The sequence below is a fragment of the Muscardinus avellanarius genome, assembly GCF_963383645.1.
Source record: "Muscardinus avellanarius genome assembly, chromosome: 3".
NCBI lineage: Eukaryota > Metazoa > Chordata > Mammalia > Rodentia > Gliridae > Muscardinus > Muscardinus avellanarius.
In genome coordinates, this window is record NC_137788.1 from 103,405,008 (window position 1) to 103,424,392 (window position 19,385).

Genomic DNA, 19,385 nt, shown 5'->3' on the forward strand with positions numbered 1-19,385 from the left:
GCTTTACTTTCAAGTTGCAAACAGAGTTCTCTCCCCCTTCTTGACAAGAATGTTTTCTGTCCATTATTTCAATCTAATACTGTGTAAAAGCTATCAGCTTCTTCAAAGAAGTGCCCACTGTAGGCAGGATGTTCCAGCAACACTTAAATAAAAGGCTTTTTTTCCTTTCTTTTCTTTTCAAAACAATTCATTTAGGTCCACGTCATTTTACTTTATATGCACGGGTCTCTCATCTGACTTTAGGCGTTTCCTGCGGGGCTGTACAAAATCTTCATCAGAGTCCTCAGTCACTTCACCATCATCCTCTTCCTGCTCAAATTCTGGCAAAGGCGCGAAGGTCCTGTCTGAGTAGATCTCTGTGAGTTTATCTTCAAAGTACAATGCAACTGCTTTCCCTGCCTGAGCTACTTCTGAATCAGCCTGCAAGCAAAAGATAGGAATATTCACCTATTGGTAATGCATACTCTTTCACCAAGTTTGCATGGTCTGAAGAGCTTACCTTCAAATTAATCTCTTGTGTGTCTGCATAAACTTGAACAACTTTCATCATCTAAAAAGGATACCAGAGTCAAAAAAAAAAGGGAAATTATAATCCTTTCTAAAGTTATGAGATTTCCTAGGATTGGTGACGAAAGTCAGCCATACTGGGGAGGACAAATTGCTATAACCAGATTAAGAACCACTTTCTTTACAAAGTTCTACTACTGAAGCTACTGTGAAACCTCAACAATTGTCTCATTCCAAATTAGTGAGATCAATCCTAGCAGGAATTGGTCCGAAGACATTGAGATATTCAAGAGGAAAATAGTGTGAAACAAATGATAAAGAAATGCTGCTTAAAAAACTACCAAATTTCCAACAACACAATCAGAATGCTATCTTTACGGCAATATGTTAACCAGAAATTATGTAACTATTAACAATGTAGGTAAAATGTGTCTTCTTGACACCTACAGTTCATAAAAACATGTTTATTTGAAAACAACTGAATCTAATTAAAAAATAAGACATGTAACTTGGGACATTATTTTCTAAATTTAACTTAGTGAAATTTTACTCAATTACTCTGTGGCATATTGCTATTTATAGGTGACTAGGCTTTAAACCTTTTGTTTTGTCTGTTTTCAATATTAAAATGCCATCTGGATGCTTCCAAAGACAAGTATTGGTAGACTTTTAATAGTTCAAAGTGGTTTATTTTATTAACAGTCATATGGCACTCAAGTTTCATCAGCAATGAAGAAATTTTGGTGATAAACCTTGTATTGATTCCCCTCCAATTCTATTTTCTTCTATAATGAAAACCCTCAATAACAGTAACAGACTTGACTTTATCCTCAAGAAACACAAAATAATCCCCTTTACAGAAGTATGTGTCACATTTCTTCCTGAGCTACGACTATCTTATATCCATATGCTTATGGATATGCTTAGGCTAAAAAAAAAAAAAAAAAAAAAAAACCCAAAGTTAATGAGTCACTTACTGAAATTTAAAAACTCTATGATAATCATATATTCTGGTGATAAGCCCAGAAATAAGTGTATGATTTTTAAGGCTTTACATTCATATGGTCAATAATAAAATCCAAGCACATGGGTACAGACACCATTTCTACAAGTCCGCCAAATGCAGGTTGCAGTCATAGCCCTAAATTTACTTAGCTGTAAACTACTTTGCACACTTAGCCCAACTCTCAACTCATTTAGGAAGGAATATTCAATACTGTTTTAATAAATTCTGTTTAAAACTCCAAATAATGTATACTAAAATTTCTTCTTTGGAGCTGTAAGTAAAAATTTTACTTTTGAAAGGACTATGGCAGAAAAAAATCCATCAAACTTGAAAACTCATCAGGTAAAACAAAATGAAAATAATAAAACAAGAAAAACTAACAAACTAGTATTCTATAGGTTGGAAGCTAACATACTTCATTAAACCTTTCACAGTTCTTGAAGATCAAACGAACATCAGCCACAAAATCATCAGGGATTTGGTAATGTTGGGAATGTTTTTTCTGAAGCTTCTTTTTCACGGTAGATAAATCCATTGGTTTCTTTATAATTTTATAGTAGTTTGGTATCTAAAATAAATAAATAAGGGCAGATAAGAATTCTACAAAATGCCAAGCTGTTTAATTTGAAAATGCATAGTATATGAATTACATCTGGGGTACAATAAATATACTTTAAATCTTTTGCCCCAATTTTATAATGAAAACCAAGTCTTACTTGCAAAATATGTGCTAGCATATATGGTAATTGGAAGTACTAATGTCCTTCTTAAATAAGTACACATGACACATGCCTATAATCTGAGGCTGGCTTCGAACCTGTGGTCCTCCTGTGTCAGCCTCCCAAGTACTGGGATTACATTGTGTGTCACCATGCCTGGCTAACAATTTGTAATTTTTTACAAATCAATCTCATTCTATTTAGCAGAAGTTAAATTTCTGATTAAAAAAATAAGTACTACGTTATCAGGTACTATACTAAATACACTGATTATCTTATATAAATACTCAGAATAACCCAATGAGGTAAGAAATAGTTACAGACTCATAATTCACTGTGTGTACATGTATCCGTGTGTGTGTGTGTGTGTGTGTATGTGTGTGTGAAGGTATCACATTATACTCCATAAATCTGCATTTAAGTATTTAAATACATGTGTAGTTTAAAAAAAAAAAAAAAGAAGGCCGCAATTACCAGAGTACCAGTGTCAGGTGGGGAGGAGGTATGAGAAAATTCTGACCAAAGAGTATAAAGTTTTAGATTGGAGAAATAACTTTCAGCGATCTATTGTATTTCATGCTAAAAACAGTTAATATTGATACACTATACATTTCAAGACTACTAAAAAGTCTTGAAATGCTACAAAATAAAAAAAGAAAAACTAAATTGAGCTGAGCAATGGTGGCTCACGATTGTAATCCCAACATTTGGGAGGCGGAGACAGGAGGACTGCAGTTCGTGAACAGCCTCAGCTACTCAAAACAAAACAAAACCAAACAAAAAAACCCTAAGTTGGTGAGGTGATGAATGTTGATGAGCTTGAGTGAATCTTTTTATCAAAACATCAAATTATACCAAATAAATGTACAGTTTTTGTCAACTAAAGATAAGTTTTAAAAAATGGAGTAGGGGCCGAGCATGGTGGCGCACGCTTGTAATCCCTGAGCTTGGGAGGCTGAGACATGAAGATCTGAGGATCGCACAGATTTGAAGCCAGACTCAGCTACTTAGTGAGGCTCTCAGAAACTTAGTGAGACCCTGATTCCAAATAAAATAAAATAGGTCTGGGAGTATACCCCGGATGTAGAAAGCCTCTGGGTTCCACCCCCAGTTCTACCAATAAACAAACAAACAAACAAATCTTGAAGAAAACACTGAATCTGAGAAAGGGATTGAGGAGCATATTCAAGAAGCCTGAGTTATAAGGCAGGTCAGTCTAAGTCAACAGCCCATACTCTCCAGTATCACAGGAGACTTCTTCACTAGGGAGGTAGAAATAATGTAGTGCACAACTCACCGAAGCAGGAACAGGCTCCTGGAATTCAATACTTAATTCATGGCAATAGAGGTAAAGCAGAAGACGTTCACATTTCTGACTCAAAAAAGAAACAGAAGACATATCAACTATTCTTCCCCATAATAAGATATTCTTAAGAATGAGAACAATATCACTACAGAATAATAGAACAAGTAAACACCAGCCTCCTATATACTGGCTATCAAACTAAATACATACGCACAAAGAAAACTATCTTGCTTTCCACTTAATTTTGAGACAATACTTTTATGTTTGTCTGTTTGTTTTTGTGGTGCTGGGGATGGAACCCAGGGGCATTCTACTTCCAATGCACAGCATCAGCCCTATATTTTATTCTTTATTTTGAAACAGGGTCTCACAGTTGCAAAGGGCCTCACTAAGTAGCTGAGGCTGTCCACGAACCCAATCCTCCTGTCTCATCCTCCCAAATACAGGGATTACAAGAATGCACTGCAATACCATGCCTGGTGACCGGGCATGGTGGCACACACTTGTAATCCCCGCGCTTGGGAGGTGGAGACAGGAGGATCGCACAGGTTCGAAGTCAGACGTGCTGGCTTAAGAGACCCTGTTTCCAAATAAAAATAGGTCTGGGAGTGTAGCCCAGAGGTAGAAGGACTTCCAGAAACCCCAGAACCACCAAAAAACAAAACAAAACCAACACAAAACAAAACAAAACAAAAAACCATGCCTGGAGATGACTTTTTTTTTTTTTTTAAGAATTTAATGTATGTGGTACTGAAGATTGAAACCAGGGGTGCAGGGGTGGTCTACCACTGAGCTGCACCTCCAACATATTTTCGGGGGGGGGGGGGCCAGGGTCTTGCTAAGTTGCTGAGGTTGGCCTCGAATCTGCACTCCTTCTATCTCAGCCTCCCAAATACTAAGATTACAGACATGTGCCACTTCAATTCTACTTTAAATAAGTAAATGCACCTCTTTATTCTAACTAAGGTAATTTATATTATTATCTCATGTTTATATAAATGGAAGTCATAAAAGTAACATATAGCACCTTCTGCAAAAATGTATAGATCATTTGTTAATAAATAAGTAAATAAATCATTATTGTTGTACTTCATTGTAATTCCCTGAGGCAGGCAAAACATGTTCTTATCCCTTTTCTTTGAATGACTCCACTCAGGTTCAAAATAAAAATTGTCTTTTGCTGGGCTTAGTTGTGCAGGCCTGTTAACCCAGTACCCGTGGGAGGCTGAGAAACGAGGATTGCAGGTTTGAAGCCAGCCTAAACAACTTAAGTGAGACCCTGTCTCCAAATAAAAAATAAAATCAGTCTGAGGGTATAGCTCAGAGGTAGAATGCCTCCTGAGTCCTATCCTTAGCACCACAGAAATTAAAAAACAATTGTCTTCTCAATCCAATTACAAAAACTTCATTTTATATTTATAATTTTCTATTTAATTAAACATCTTTTAATGTAAATTTGTACATCGTAAACATATATTTCTACCTCAAAGATAGTAGAAGATGGCTTTACAAGTGTATATATTAGAACCAAACTCTAATGAACAAAGAACTATGTGAAGAGCATTTTTGTCTTTGGAAATCAGATGCAGATCAGAAGTTGAGTGAAGCAAGGAAGAGAGAATTTAAGGTTTCTTTCTTTTTGTGGACAGCTGAAGCTGTCCTCAAACCATGATCCTCCTGTCTCAGCCTCCCATGTACTGGGATTATATGCACATACTACCACACCCAGCTTGGATCTCATTTTTAATATCATGGGAAGCTACTAGAAGATTTTAGGCAAGAAAGTGACATATTTACTTAACCCAGGGGCATTCTATCTCCAAGCTACATCTCCAGCCTTATTTTTTATTCTTTATTTTGAAACAAGGTCTCACTAAATTGAGGAGGCCTTCACTAAGTAGCTGAAGCTGGGCTCGAACCTGTTGAGCCTGCCAAATTCTGGGATTACAAATGTGCACCACTACACCTGGCTTATTTACGAGAGCACCCTATTCAATATAGAAAACTAGACTAAGGAAGAAAGCAAAGCAGTGAGGAGACTAAGTATGAAGCCATCATAACAATCCAGATAAGAAATTATGTTCAGTGTCTAGGGTGCTATGATAGGGGGAGGGGGGATGGAATGGTAAAGCTTGGGTTTTTAAAATTTCTAATAGGTTTCTAGCCTGAGCAAGAGGTGAAAGGTGGTGCCGTTTAAAAATGGAAGAACAGCTGAAAGTGGTGCCACATGCTTGTAATTCCAGTACTTGGGAGGCTGAGACAGAAAGATCACAGGTTCACAGCTAGCTTTAGCTACTTAGATCTTCCGCAACTTGGTAAGACTTTGTTTTAAAATAAAGAATAAAATCAGGGTGAAGGCATAACTGAGAGGTAGAATGCCCCTTGGCTCTCCCCCCCACCTGCCTGCCTGCGCCTCTGCCTGCCCCCCCCACACACACACACACACGTATAGTTTTTAATGGTATTTGCTTATTTTTTGCTTTTGCAAGAGAGAATTAAATATCAAGATTTTCATGGGACCTATTAAGTTTGAAGAAGCTAAGTAAGAGTCTATAGCTCCAAGCTAGAGATTTCACCACCATGACAAGATCATTAAATAAAAGTTTATCAGGTTGCTGGACATGGTGGCACAAACCTGTAATCCCCGAACCTTAATAAGGTTCTCAGCGACTTAAGAGACCTTATTTCTGAATTTAAAAAAAAAAAAAAAAAAGGTTGGGGATATAAGCTTAGAGGTAGAACCCCTGGGTTCAATCCCCAGTACCACATACCAAAAAAACAAAAAACCAAAAGCCAACCCCTAAAACGTTTACCAGGTTATGCGTGTGTGCATTATACAGGGGAAAAAAGGATGTATATAAGCCAGGCATGGTGGTACATGCTTGTAATCTCAGTACTTGGGAGGCCAAGACAGAAGGATCCAGGTATGCGAATAGCTTCAGCTACTTAGTGAGGCCCTCTGCAACTCGGTGAGACCTTGCTTCAAAATAAAGAATAAAAATAAAATTAAATAAAAATTAGGGCTGGGGGGTGTAGTTTAGAGGTAGAATGCCCCTGGGTTCTATTTCCAGTACCAGAAGAAAAAATATATATGTATATACAGAATCCCTTATAACAAATCAACTTACTTGACACTTACCCTTTGGTCCACGGGGCTTAACCCCTGTACAGTTTTTCCCTTCTTACTGTGTTGCAAATTATCACAATCGTATTCAACTTCTGGTTTCCCAATATCTCTGCAAAATGTGCAGATCCAGTCTCCACTAAAAAAGGAAATAGGCAGTCAGTTCACGTAATCATAACAATGTCTGCTCTAGAGTAGTAGTTACCTACATTCAAGTCTGTAGTTTGTTTTCTTTAGTTTTCAATTTTGGGGGAAAAGAGTAATTATACTTATCAAACCTTGTAAGCTGTCTGATAAAAACTTCCCAAAACTTTCCCCAGTCATCCATCAAGTGATTACCTTCTGGAAACTACAAAATGGCATCTCTGCATTAAACAGGGGTCTATTCCTAGAACAAAGATGATCAGTACTTGCAGTGTAAGGTCTAAGACCAATTCTCTTAGGTCCCCTAATAAGAAAAGAGTAGATGACATGGAGTTCCTCAGATGTCTCATACTGTTTGGGCATTATTAAACAGAAAACAATAAATCAAGTCTTTTTCATGTCCAGTCAAAAGACAAAATATACAAATACATACCTGCAAGCATGAGCACATGGAACAAGCCCCTCCCCCTTTTGTAGTGCTGGAGACTGAACCCATTAGAGGGCATTCTACCTCTAATCCCCCCCCTTGGAAACAGGGTCTTGCTAAGTTGCTGAGAGCTTTGCTAAGTTGCTATGGCTGGCTTCAAACTTGATATTCTCCTGTCTCAGCCTCCCAAGTACTAGGATTACAGGTCCATACCGCCATACCCAGACCTTATTTTTGTTCTAAAACAGTCTCAGTAGGTTGTGAGAGTCTCACTACATTGCTGAGGCTGTCCTCAAACCTGCAATCCTCCTGTCTCAGCCTCCCAAGTACTGAGAGTACAGTATGTGCCACCACACCCAGCTGGAAAGGTTTCAAAAGTTAGAAAAGTTTCGATGCAAAAGATTTGCCTCAAGCCAGGCGTGGTGGCGCACACTTGTAATCCCAACATTCGGGAGGCTGAGACCAGAGGATCTCGGTTCGCCGACAACCTCAGCTACTTAGGCCCTCCACAACTCAGTGAGACCCTGTTTCAGAGGTGTAGCTCGGAGGTCAAATGCCCCTGGATTCCATCCCCAGACCCCCCCCCGGGGGGGGGAGAGTTGCCTTGCATTGAATTACTCATAAATACATGCACAAATTAACATTCATTCCTTCATAGACCCTAAATGGGAAAGAAAAAGATTTTTAAAAATCGGGCATGGTAGTAAATGCTCATGATCCTAGCACTCGGGAGGCTGAGACAGGAGGAGAGCAGGTTCAAGGCCAGCCTCAGCAACTAAGAGCCTGTTTCAACATAAAAAAGTAAAAAGGACTGGAAGTTAGGTTAGCCCAGAGGAAGAACCCCTGAGTTCAATTCCCAGTATCCCTGGACCCTTAAATAAAAAAATAAAAAAATCACTAACCCAGGTGCATCCCTATAATCCCATTACTTGGGAGGCTGACACAGGAGGATTGCAGATTCAAGGATCCTCAGCAATTTAGTGAGACCCTCAGCAACTTAGCAAAGCAAAAAATATAAAGGGCTGGGATGAGCCGAACATAGTGGTGCACTTGTAATCCCAGTACTTGGGAGCCTGAGACAGGAGGACCGCAGTTCAGGGAAAGTTTCGGCAAATAATGAGACTTTCATCAACCTAGTGAGACTTTGTTACACAATAAAAATACAAAAGGGCTGGGGATCTAGCTCAAAGATAAAATCTCTCATACTAGTGCCACCAAAAGGGGGGAAGGGGAGATGGGGATGCAAGTCAGAGGTAGAATGCCTCTGGATTCAATCCCCAGTATATTAAAAAAAAAATAGGAAGGAGGAAATAGGCTTTCTCCAGCAAAATGATAGATCCTCTTGGCCTTCCTTGTCTTAAGAGTTTATTTAAATTGTTTATATTGAATATAAAATGAAGGTCAAGAGATAAACTCTCCTCTTTATTACTAAATTTCACTTAAAGTTTAGATTTTTTTGTGTTCTGTTGACAGGGTCTCTGGAAGTTAATACCAAAGAGGTAATAGATTCTCTTTTACAGAAACTATGCATTGGTTAAGAAGGACATTCATTCTAACTTTTTACTTTGCTTTTAACTTAGGAAAATAACACTAAGAAAACTATTCCACTGGTACCTTGGAAAGCTGAGAAGTGTTGGAACATGACAAGTTAGATGAAAGACCTTTGGGCACTTTTCACAGCACAGGAGATCCCCTCCATTTTGGCAGACAGCACACCAGTCTTCATTTGGGTCATCATCTTTGCTGTTGCCATCTCCTCCAATCCTTGCCGGCCTGTGAATGAGGCTCCGAACTGGAGACTTGCCATTGACTAGGCTGCTGAGCCCTGACTGTTTGCAGCTTTCATTCATATCTGCAGGTTCGGTTTTCACATGGTTTTCCAGGCTCGCTAATGCATCCAGCTCACTCTCTAGATGCAGGTTGGTTGACAGAGGTGGTGTCAAGCTACTCTCAGGACTGCTCAGCTAAAACAAAACAAAGACAAATTCTTGAAACGTCATGTAATCCTTATTGTATACAGAGGTGGGGAGAGGGAGGGAGGGAGGGAGGGAGGTTATGGAGAGAGAGAGAGAGAGAGAGAGAGAGAGAGAGAGAGAGAGTGTGTGTGTGTGTGTGTGTGTGTGTGTGTGTGTGTGTGTATGGGTGGCACTAAGGATTGAACCCAGGGGGATTCTACCTCCAAGCTACACTCCCAGCCATATTTTATTTTTATTTGGAAAAAGGGTCTTGCTAGATTGCTGAGTCTCACTACCTGCTTAGGCTATCCTCGAACCTGCGATTCTCCAATCTCAACCTCCAAGTACTAGAATTATAGGCATGCAACACCATGCCTGGCTTATGTCTCTGTATGTAGATATACTGACATAATTATTTTGTACTAAGTTATAAATTATTTTGTAAATCAAATAAGTGGCTTAAAGAATAAGGATAACCTCCAAATTATTTAGGCATGCTGATATATGACTTTAGGGACTCTGTCCCTCTAATATTGGTTCACAAAGATAAGAAAACTAATTAAACCATGAGTATGCTGATGGAGAAGTGAGCAGTTATACTCTCCTACAGAAAGCTGTTCATATTATACTTCCAATTAGAATCTGTTATGTAGCTAATAAGAAGCACCTGTCATGTCCTCTGTCTTCCTAATACTCTTCCAATGAAGGGAGTTTTTTGTTTTTTTTTTTTTTTTTTTTTTTTTTTGCGGGTCTGGGGATGGAATCCAGGGGCATTTGACCTCCAAGCTACACCCCCTGCCTATTTTTTATTCTTTATTTTGAAACAGGATCTCACTGAATTGCGGAGGGCCTAAGTAGCTGAGGCTGTCTGTGAACCTCGATCCTCCAGTCTCAGTCTCCCGAATGCTGGGATCACAAGCGTGCCCACCACGCCCGGCTGCAGGGAGATTTTTGACAGCATAAAATAAATTCCTCTCCCCTTTCTCGTGTTACTGGCAGGAGCTCACCATGCAGGCACTCCTCCTGCCATCCTCAGTCTTCTCTTGCTTCACAGCTCCTGAAAAGCTGCATATTTCATCTTCAGTCCCAGGTTCTTGTTTGACCTTAACTGGATCCGATTTGAAACTAAGGCCTGTCTTCTCAGCAGTTCTTCCTGATGACCCACAGCTAATAAAATACAAATAAAATTCACGTATGTTTGACTGCATAGTGTAAATAAAAATAACTTAAAGAAAAAATAATTATTAAAATAAAAATCATACATAATTATCTCATAGAATGTAACTACTTTTTCTTTTTGGTGGTACTGGGGTTCCTCAGACCTATTTTTTTATACTTTTTTTTTTTCTTTCTTGGAAACAGGGTCTCTTAAGCCAGCTCGGCTGGCTTCAAACCTGCATGCTCCTCCTGTCTCCGCCTCCCAAGCCCAGGGATTACAAGCGTGCTGGCTCCACAGTGAATGGTAACTACATTTTATAAAAGAGTTAAAGACTATGGTATAAACCTAGCTTTAAATCTCTTTAAAAATGTAAATCAAGCCGGGCGTGGTTGTGCACGCCTGTAATCCCAACATTCGGGAGGCTGAGACTGGAGGATCCTGACTCACAGACAGCCTCAGCTACTTAGGCCCTCTGCGACTCAGCGAGACCCTATTTCAAAATAAAGAATAAAAAAATAGGGCAGGGGGTGTAGCTTGGAGGTCGAATGCCCCTGGGTTCCACCCCCCAGACTCACAAAACAAAAACACAAAAAAATGTAAATCAAACTCTGAGAACACCCTAAATATACACTTTATGGTTTGAGGCACTTATAGTAAATCATTTAAGGGGTCTAGCACACAACACTTTTCTAAGTCAGATTTAGTATCCCTTACCTGAAAATGTTTTGGATTTTTTCAGATTTTGGAGTATCTGCATATGCATGATAAGCTATATCATGGATGGGATCCAAGTCTAAACACACAATGCATTTTATGGGGGGGTTGGAGGTGCTGGGGACTGAGTACTACTTCTGAACTACATATTTTTCCAGCCTTTTAAATTTTTTATCTATTATCTTTTGTTTGAAAACAGGGTCTTCACTAGGTTGCTGAGAATTTCACTATATCACAGAGGCTGTACTCCAACCTGTGATCCTTCCTGTCTCAGCCTCCCAAATATTGGGATTATGGGCATGCATCACAATACCCAGTTAATAAACCCATTTATGTTTCTTATACACCTTATACACCCAGCCTGAAATTTATTTTATACACTGTTTTTAATGCACCTGCATTTTGACTGAGAGCCACATCGGGTCAATTATATTTGTAATTTTCCACTTGTGGCATCATGTTGCCACTCCAAGTTTCAGACTTAGTGTGTTGGGAGATTTGAGATTTTCAGATTAGGGACACTCAATCCATAGTAAAAATGTTAATGCTTGCTTCTCTGTATAAAAATTCTTCTCAGCCAGGTCAAATAATATATATGTGTGTGTGTTTTGTGTATGTAGTATTAGGAATTGAAGCCAGGTCCATTCTACCTCCAAACTACACCTCCAGACTCCCCCCCCCCCTTTTGGGTGGTACCGGGGTTCCTGGAAACCCTTCTACCTCCAGGCTACACTCCCAGACACCTATAAATATTTGGAAACAGGGTCTCTTAGCCTGCGAGGCTGGCTTCGAACCAGCACAATCCTGTCTCTGCCTCCCAAGTGCGGGAATTACAAGCGTGCGCCACCATGCCCAGCATCCAGCCCTATTTTACTTGTTTTATTTGGAAACAGGGTCTGCTAAGTTGATGAGAGCCTTACTACTTGTTCAAGATGTCCTTAAATCTGCAATCCTCCTGTCTCAACCTCCCAAAAACTGGAATTATAGGCACTGGGGCTTTGAATATTAACTGGATCTATAATGATAATACTAGCTGTTAATTTTTCTAGGTGTGATGATGGTTCTATGTATAATTGTTAAACGATACTGAAATAGTCACAAGTAAAATGAATTGATACTTTATATTTGTTTCAAAACAATCCAAAGCCAAATGTGGAGGCTGCTGCACAACTATAATCCCAGTACTTGGATGCCTGAGACAGGAGGATCACAGGTTCAAGGCCAGCCCTGGCAACTTAGCAAGGCCCTCCACAACTGAGTGATGCCCTGTTTCAAAAGAAAATATAAAGCCGGGGTGGGGGGTAGCTCAGAAGCAGAATGTCCCTCGATTCAATCCTCATCAACACACACACACACACACACACACACACACACACACACACACACACACACACACACACCCCAGATCCATCAGGAATGCATAGTATGGACAAAACCAAAATGATCATAACTGAATCATCATTGAAAATGGCTGGTAAATATATGGGGGTTATACAGTCTGCTTTGATTAAGTATACTTGAATTTTTTCTTAATAAAAATAAAAATTGCTATTAATAACAGAATACTCACCTGCCTCGGCTGCCAGTACTAGAGGTACTAGGGGGTCTCACAGGTGTGTGAGAATTGGATAAACCTAAAAAACAGTAAGTCAAACTGAGTATCAATGTATATAAGAATGTTTAGAATTCAAGACTAGACTATTATAGCCTAACTCAGAAATTCCTAAAAATAAGAGCTAGTTACAAAGTCAGAGGTGGCATGTATAACCATTAGCAAATAGTTACTAGTCTTTCTCAGCTGAGCCCAATCATTACCTTAGCATTCTCTTTAAAATGTTAAACAATCAACAAAAACTACCAAATCAAAAGAAATCTCTCTTCCACCCCTCCCGAAGTCACTCAACAAAATATTTTATCTAGAGTCTCCTTCTTCGTGTGTGTGTGTGTGTGTGTGTGTGTGTGTGTGTGTGTGTGTGTGTGTGTATGTGGTGTAGTAGTAGTAGTAGTAGTAGTAGTGCTGGGGATTAAACCCTGGGGCATTCTACCTCAAAGCTACACCCCTAGCCCAATTTTTAAATTATTATTATCATTATTATTATTAATTTTGAAACAGGGTCTCAGGTAAGTAGCTGAGGCTGGTTGCAAACCCAGATCTTCCCGTCTCAGCCTCCCACCTACCTGTATCAGCCTCCCAAGTACTAGGATTACAAGCATGTACCTCCACACCCTGCTAAGTCCCATTATTGTTTTTTTAAGTCCTAGAATAGTTCTTATTAAATCTCAAAAATTATGCAATTCAAAAAATGTTAGATGTACCTTATGCAAAATTCACATTTACATTTGAACTCTTCTTCCAGAAAAAATGAGGTTTATTTCAGTAAGAAAAAAAGTAACATTTAAGGCTGTATTGGAAAAATATATTACACACACACACACACACACACACACACACACACACACACACAATGTATTCCATAACCACTTGTAGATTGTTACCCTGTTTGACAGTGTTTTATCATGTATGCCTCAGAGTTGAATCACTTTGTAGTAGGACCAAAATAAATCTAAGATTTTGTAAGAGAGCTGCACCTCGTGGAGATTTTAATAATTTCCAGTAAATTTAAACTTATATTTAAAAATTACAAGCCGAGCCGGGCGTGGTGGCGCACACTTGTAATTCCTGTGCTTGGGAGGCTGAGACAGGAGAATGGCACAGGTTCGAAGCCAGCCTCAGCTACTTAGTGAGGCTCTCAGCAACTTAGTGAGACCCTGTTTCCAAATACATATAAAATAGGCCTGGGAATATAGCCCAGAGGTAGAAAAGCCCCTGGGTTCCACCCTCATTACCACACAAAAATAAATAGATAAATAAACAAACAAACAAACAAATAACTAACAAGCTGGAAGGGTGGCACATGCTTGTAAACCCAGTACTTGGGAGGCTGAGACAGAATGGATCACAGTTTCCAGGACAGTCTCAGCAAGTAGTAAGACTCATCATCCTTGAGAAGCCCTGTTTCAAAGTAAAAACAAAAATAGGGATAGAGGTGTAGCTTGGAGGTAGAACGCCCCTGGCTTCAATCCCCAGTACAACAAAAATCAATCTATCAATCATTTGAAAATCCATTTGCCTTTCTTCAAATTGTTTATTAAATAATTTTTTCAATTTTTTTGTTTTAAAAAAAAGTTGAAATGAAACCAAAAACTCTTTAATTAACCACCTATATTGTAAAATGTAGAATGTAAGGGAAGTAAATGCTCTCTAAATCCAACGAATGTAAATATAGTAGAGTTGGGTACATTAGCACTCTCAACAATGTAGGCTATAGATATGCATTAATATCACTTCAGTTAGCTAAAGATTCCCATGAGTATTTAAACAAAACTTAGAAAGAACCAAGGGGGGGGAAAAAACTATTACTGTGATGGTTAATTTTGCCTATCAAGTTGGTTAAGATATGGTACTGAAATGCTGTGCCAAACACCAGCCTCGATTCTACTATATTTTTTAACATGTAATTAAGGTCAGCTAATGTTAAACAGATTATCCTCCACAAGGTGGAGCTTCATTCAATCTTATTCAAGGTGGGCCTCTCAACCACTCCTGAAAAGCGTTCCTCCCCTAACCCATTTAGAAATTTTTGTCTACAGACTCTGGATTCAAGACTGTAATGAACCTCTTCCCTGAGTTCCCCATCTGCCTGCAGATTTTGGACTTGACAGTATCCACAATCACATAGTCAAGTGAGCCAGTTCCTTATGATAAATCAATTTATCTCCATAAACTCTGTGTGTGCATCCACACACACCTTTTCTGGAGAACACTGATACAAATACTAAGAGGGTTTTTTTGTTTGTTTGTTTGTTTGTTTTTTGCGGATCTGAGGATAGAATCCAGAGGCATTTGACCTCTGAGCTACACCCCCTGCCCTATTTTATAATCTTTATTTTGAAACAGGGTCTCACTGAGTTGCAAAGGGCCTCACTAAGTAGATGATGCTGTCCTCAAACCACAATCCTCCTGTGTCAGCCTCCCAAATGCTGGGATTACAAGAGTGCACCACCACGCCCGGCTTGAGAATTTTTTTAAGGTATTAAAGAAATGAGGCAATATCTAATATCCCTGGGATTATATTATGTTTGCTTTACCTGATGATCCTGGAGATAGAGCAGAGGGTCCTGGGGAAGGATTCATGGTGCTTGTAGGCTGCGGGGGTAGGTGACTGCCTGAGATGTATCTACTTAGTAGATTATCTAAACTACTTGAGCCAGCATCTTCCAACTAAAGAGAAAGATAAAAAGATAAATTTGCTTTGATTAAAGCAGAAGTTACTGTTAGCATTGCTGCTTATTTCACAGCTTACTAATAAACAAGATTATTCAGGATTAAATTCAACTTAATTGTTGCTTTTTAAACGCCTCTGAGAACTGAGCAGTTGAGAGTATAAAGCTTATGTGAATAAAACTATATTTATATTATGCAACAACTCTCCAACTGCTCAGGCCAAAACCTAATGATTCACTAAATCCTCTATGTTCATTAGGTGTGATGGTACATACCTGTAATCCCAGTACCTGGGAAGCCAGACAGGAGGATTACAGGTTCAAGAGTAGCTTTAGCCATTTAATGAAGCTCTCAACAATTAAGTGAACCCCCCCACCCCCGTTCACCAATAAAAGAGGTAAAATACCCCTGAGATCAATTCTCAGTGCCACACACAAAAAAAATCTCATGTTTAACTATAAAAATAATTCTGGGTCGGGCGTGGAAGTGCACTTGTAATCCCAGCATTCGGGAGGCGGAGCCTGGAGGATCATGGCTCTCGGACAGCCTCAGCTCTTTAGCAAGGCCCCTCTTAACTCAGTGAGACACTGTTTCAAAAAATATAAAGACTAAAAAATAGGACCATTGGTGTAGCATGGAGGTAGAATGCCCCTGGGTTCCACCCCCAGTACCACAAAAATAAATAAATAAATCTATATAATTCTGACATACTCCTAACACTGCCTTTTCTCAAATTTGCTGTAGAAATCTACTTCATTAGTACCCTTGTCCCCAGGCTCTATTTCAGTGCCTACAATTAGAATCATTCACCCAAATAAAAGTGCAATTATGTCAATACCCAACTTTATTTTTTATTTTTTATTTTTTGTGGTACTGGGGGGTTCCTGGAAGCCCTTCTACCTCCGGGCTACATTCCCAGACCTATTTTATACTTTATTTGGAAACAGGGTCTCTTAAGTCAGCGCGGCTGGCTTCGAACCTGCTCGATAGATCCTCCTGTCTCCGCCTCCCAAGCGCGGGGATTACAAGCATGCGCCACCATGCCCAGCAATACCCAACTTTAAATTCTGGAAAGTTCTTATAGCCCACAGAAAGCCCTCAATCTGACACATATAGGCCTCTTATTCCACATACAAAAGAAGAGATAGTCCACAAAATATCTGAAACTAATACTTAAGAGGCAGTAGAATAAGATCAGAGTGGTGCATGCCTGTAATCCCAGTACTTGAGAGGATGAGGCAGGAAGATCTCAGGTTCAAGGCCAGCCCCAGCAACGCTGACCCTGTTTCAAAATAAAAAAAATTAAAAAAGGCTGGTGGTGTAGCTTATAGAATGCCCCCCTGGTTTCAATCCTAAATCAGTGCACGTACTCGGCTGTCTCCCTCTCAGAGGACCCAGCACAGTGACTTTGGACTGGTTCCCAAAATAATTGTAGCTTTCCTATATTTAAAATAGCTTCTCTATACCCCATTAAGATGTATTGGTGACTACAATGCACCAATAAAAAAAGTTAAAAAAATATCCTGTCTAAAGCTGGGCGTGGTGGCACATGCCTGTAATCCCAGTTTTTGGGAGACAGGATAGCAGGTTCGCAACCAGCCTCAAAAAAATTCTATCTAAAATGGGCATGGTGGCCGGGCGTGGTGGCGCACGCTTGTAATCCCCGCGCTTGGGAGGCAGAGACATGAGGACCGCGCAGGTTCGAAGCCAGCCGCGCGCGCTGGCTTAGGAGACCCTGTTTCCAAATAAAAATGTAAAAATAGGTCTGGGAGTGTAGCCCGGAGGTAGAAGGGCTTCCAGGAACCCCAGTACCACCAAAAAAAAATGGGGGGGGGGCATGGTGGAACATGCCTCTAATCCCAGTATTTGGAATATTGCAGGTTTGAGGACTGCCTCTGCAAGTAGTGAGACTATCATCAACCTGGTGAGACTTGGTTTCAAAATAATATATATATATATTTTTCTATATATATATATATATATATGGAAAAAATAGGGATGGGGCTATATAGCTCAGAGGTAGAATGCTCCTGAGTTCAATCCCCTGTAACGCTAATTACTATTGTTGTTAATGTTATTATATCCTATCTATACTGCTGAACTGTGATGATTCAATGAGAAAAATATTTATGTAAAAGGACTAAAAAGAAACTATTAAAGCATGAAAATTACCTTAGTTTATTATTATTATTATTATTATTTTTTTTTTTTGGTGGTACCCTTCTACTGGAACCCTTCTACTTCTGGGCTACACTCCCAGAACTATTTTTATATTTTTATTTGGAAACAGGGTCTCTTAAGCCAGGGAGGCTGGCTTCGAACCTGCGAGATCCTCTTGTCTCTGCCTCCCAAGCGCGGGGATTACAAGCGTGTGCCACCACGCCCGGCACCTTACTTAAACATGAACTTAGGTATACATGAACTTTGTGCATGTATACCTCTATCATCTTGTACCCCCATTAAGATGTATGACTACAATGCACTGGTAAAAAATTTTTTAAATTTTTGCACTATTCCATATAAAAGGCATTGTTTTTACTTAAACTATCTTGTTGCTTATTGGTTTGTTTGTACCTTCATTTGCCACCTTTCAATCTCCTCTCCTGCTAGAGATCAGATACCCACATATCTGCTTGAGATGGGACCCCAGCCTCAAACATGCTATACAACACTACCATTGAATCACATCCCCAGCCCCTAAAATTCTATTTTTGGTTCAAGACAAAATTGGACACTTGCATTTAATTCTTGCTTCTTTTCTGCACTGATTTTTCACAGCAATAAAACATAAATGATGGCATCAAAGTATGAACTTTGAAGGAAATATGGATATATAACAAGGTAGAATTATACTGATAAGAAAATAATCAGAATGAAGCAACTCACAACATAGTAAAGGCACAGCAGAATTCTCCTGTAGAAGTAAGTAGGAGCTGGGCTTAATGATCCAAACCTGCAACCCAGTAGTTGAGAGGCCAAGACTGGAGGATCACTGGTTGGATGATCAGCAACCTCGCATGATCCTCAGAAACTTAGTGAGAACATTTCAAAATAAAAAGCGTTGGGGAGGGGGAGCTCAGAGGTAGAATGTACCTAGCTTCAATCCCAGTTAAAACAACAACAACAACAACAACAACAACAACAAAACAACAACAACAACAGTATATGGAAAACTCCCAAACCCTTTAAGTAGGCCCACATGGGAGACATGAAGAGGTGGTTGTGGGTTAGCTGGGAAACAAAGGACATTAGTAGTTGTCTGTTTACTCTGTGAAGATCAGTACTGATTGGATAAGGATTCATTTCTAAGCTGAACTATAGGACAATCTCTAGCTGCAACTCAAATCAACTAAAAAACTTGAGGAAGGGGCAAGGAATATCCCAAGGTAGGCCACAGGTGGATATGGGCTGCATACTACCTAAAAGCAAATGTGGGAGAAATATTCAAAACAGGAATGAAAATCCCATGATACCTACCTCTATGGCCACCTTTTTTTTTGGTGGTGGTGGTAGTTGTGGTAATACAGTGGAATGGACCCAGAGAAAATGCTGCCTCGAAGCTATATGCACAGCCCTATTTTATTTTTTGTTTTGAAACAGGGCCTCTGCTAAGTTGCTGAGGCTGGCTTCACACCTCCGCACCTCCTATCTAAGTACTGGGATTACAGGGGTAGGTCACCACGCCTGTCTTTGCTACTTCTTTTATATGCTCCCGGGTACTGGGGATGGAACACAGGAGCATTCTACCTCTGAGCTACACCCCCAGCCCTATTGTTTTTATTCTTTATTTTCAAACAGAGTTTCACTGAGTTACAAAGGACCTCACTAACTAGCTGAGGCTGTTCCCTACCACTATCCTCCTGTTTCAGCTTCCTGAATGCTGGGATTACAAGCACACCACCATGCCTGGCTTTATGGCATTCTACTTCTGAGCTACACTCCAGTCCTATTTCATTTTTTATTTTGAAACAAAGTCTTGTTAAGTTGCTGAGGCTGGCTTTGAACCTACAATCCTGTATCAGCCTCCCAGGTACAAGGA

At 39.6% G+C, this 19,385-nt stretch overlaps 1 protein-coding gene across 2 annotated transcripts in view; it reads right to left on the reverse strand.

Moving 5' to 3' along the window:
• Nucleotides 1-207: 207 nt before the first annotated feature.
• TRIM33 (tripartite motif containing 33) overlaps nt 208-19,385 on the reverse strand; it is a gene marked incomplete at both ends in the record, with an annotated part of 115,308 nt that continues 96,130 nt past the window's right edge. The window contains 9 exons of one of the 2 annotated variants that reach the window (XM_080690565.1): nt 208-420; nt 500-550; nt 1,929-2,081; nt 3,530-3,604; nt 6,678-6,801; nt 8,848-9,197; nt 10,196-10,355; nt 12,632-12,695; nt 15,211-15,343. In XM_080690565.1, coding sequence (XP_080546691.1) covers nt 208-420; nt 500-550; nt 1,929-2,081; nt 3,530-3,604; nt 6,678-6,801; nt 8,848-9,197; nt 10,196-10,355; nt 12,632-12,695; nt 15,211-15,343 — 1,323 coding nt within the window. The remainder of the gene's footprint in view (nt 421-499; nt 551-1,928; nt 2,082-3,529; nt 3,605-6,677; nt 6,802-8,847; nt 9,198-10,195; nt 10,356-12,631; nt 12,696-15,210; nt 15,344-19,385) is intronic. The other variant, XM_080690566.1, reaches the window with a different exon arrangement.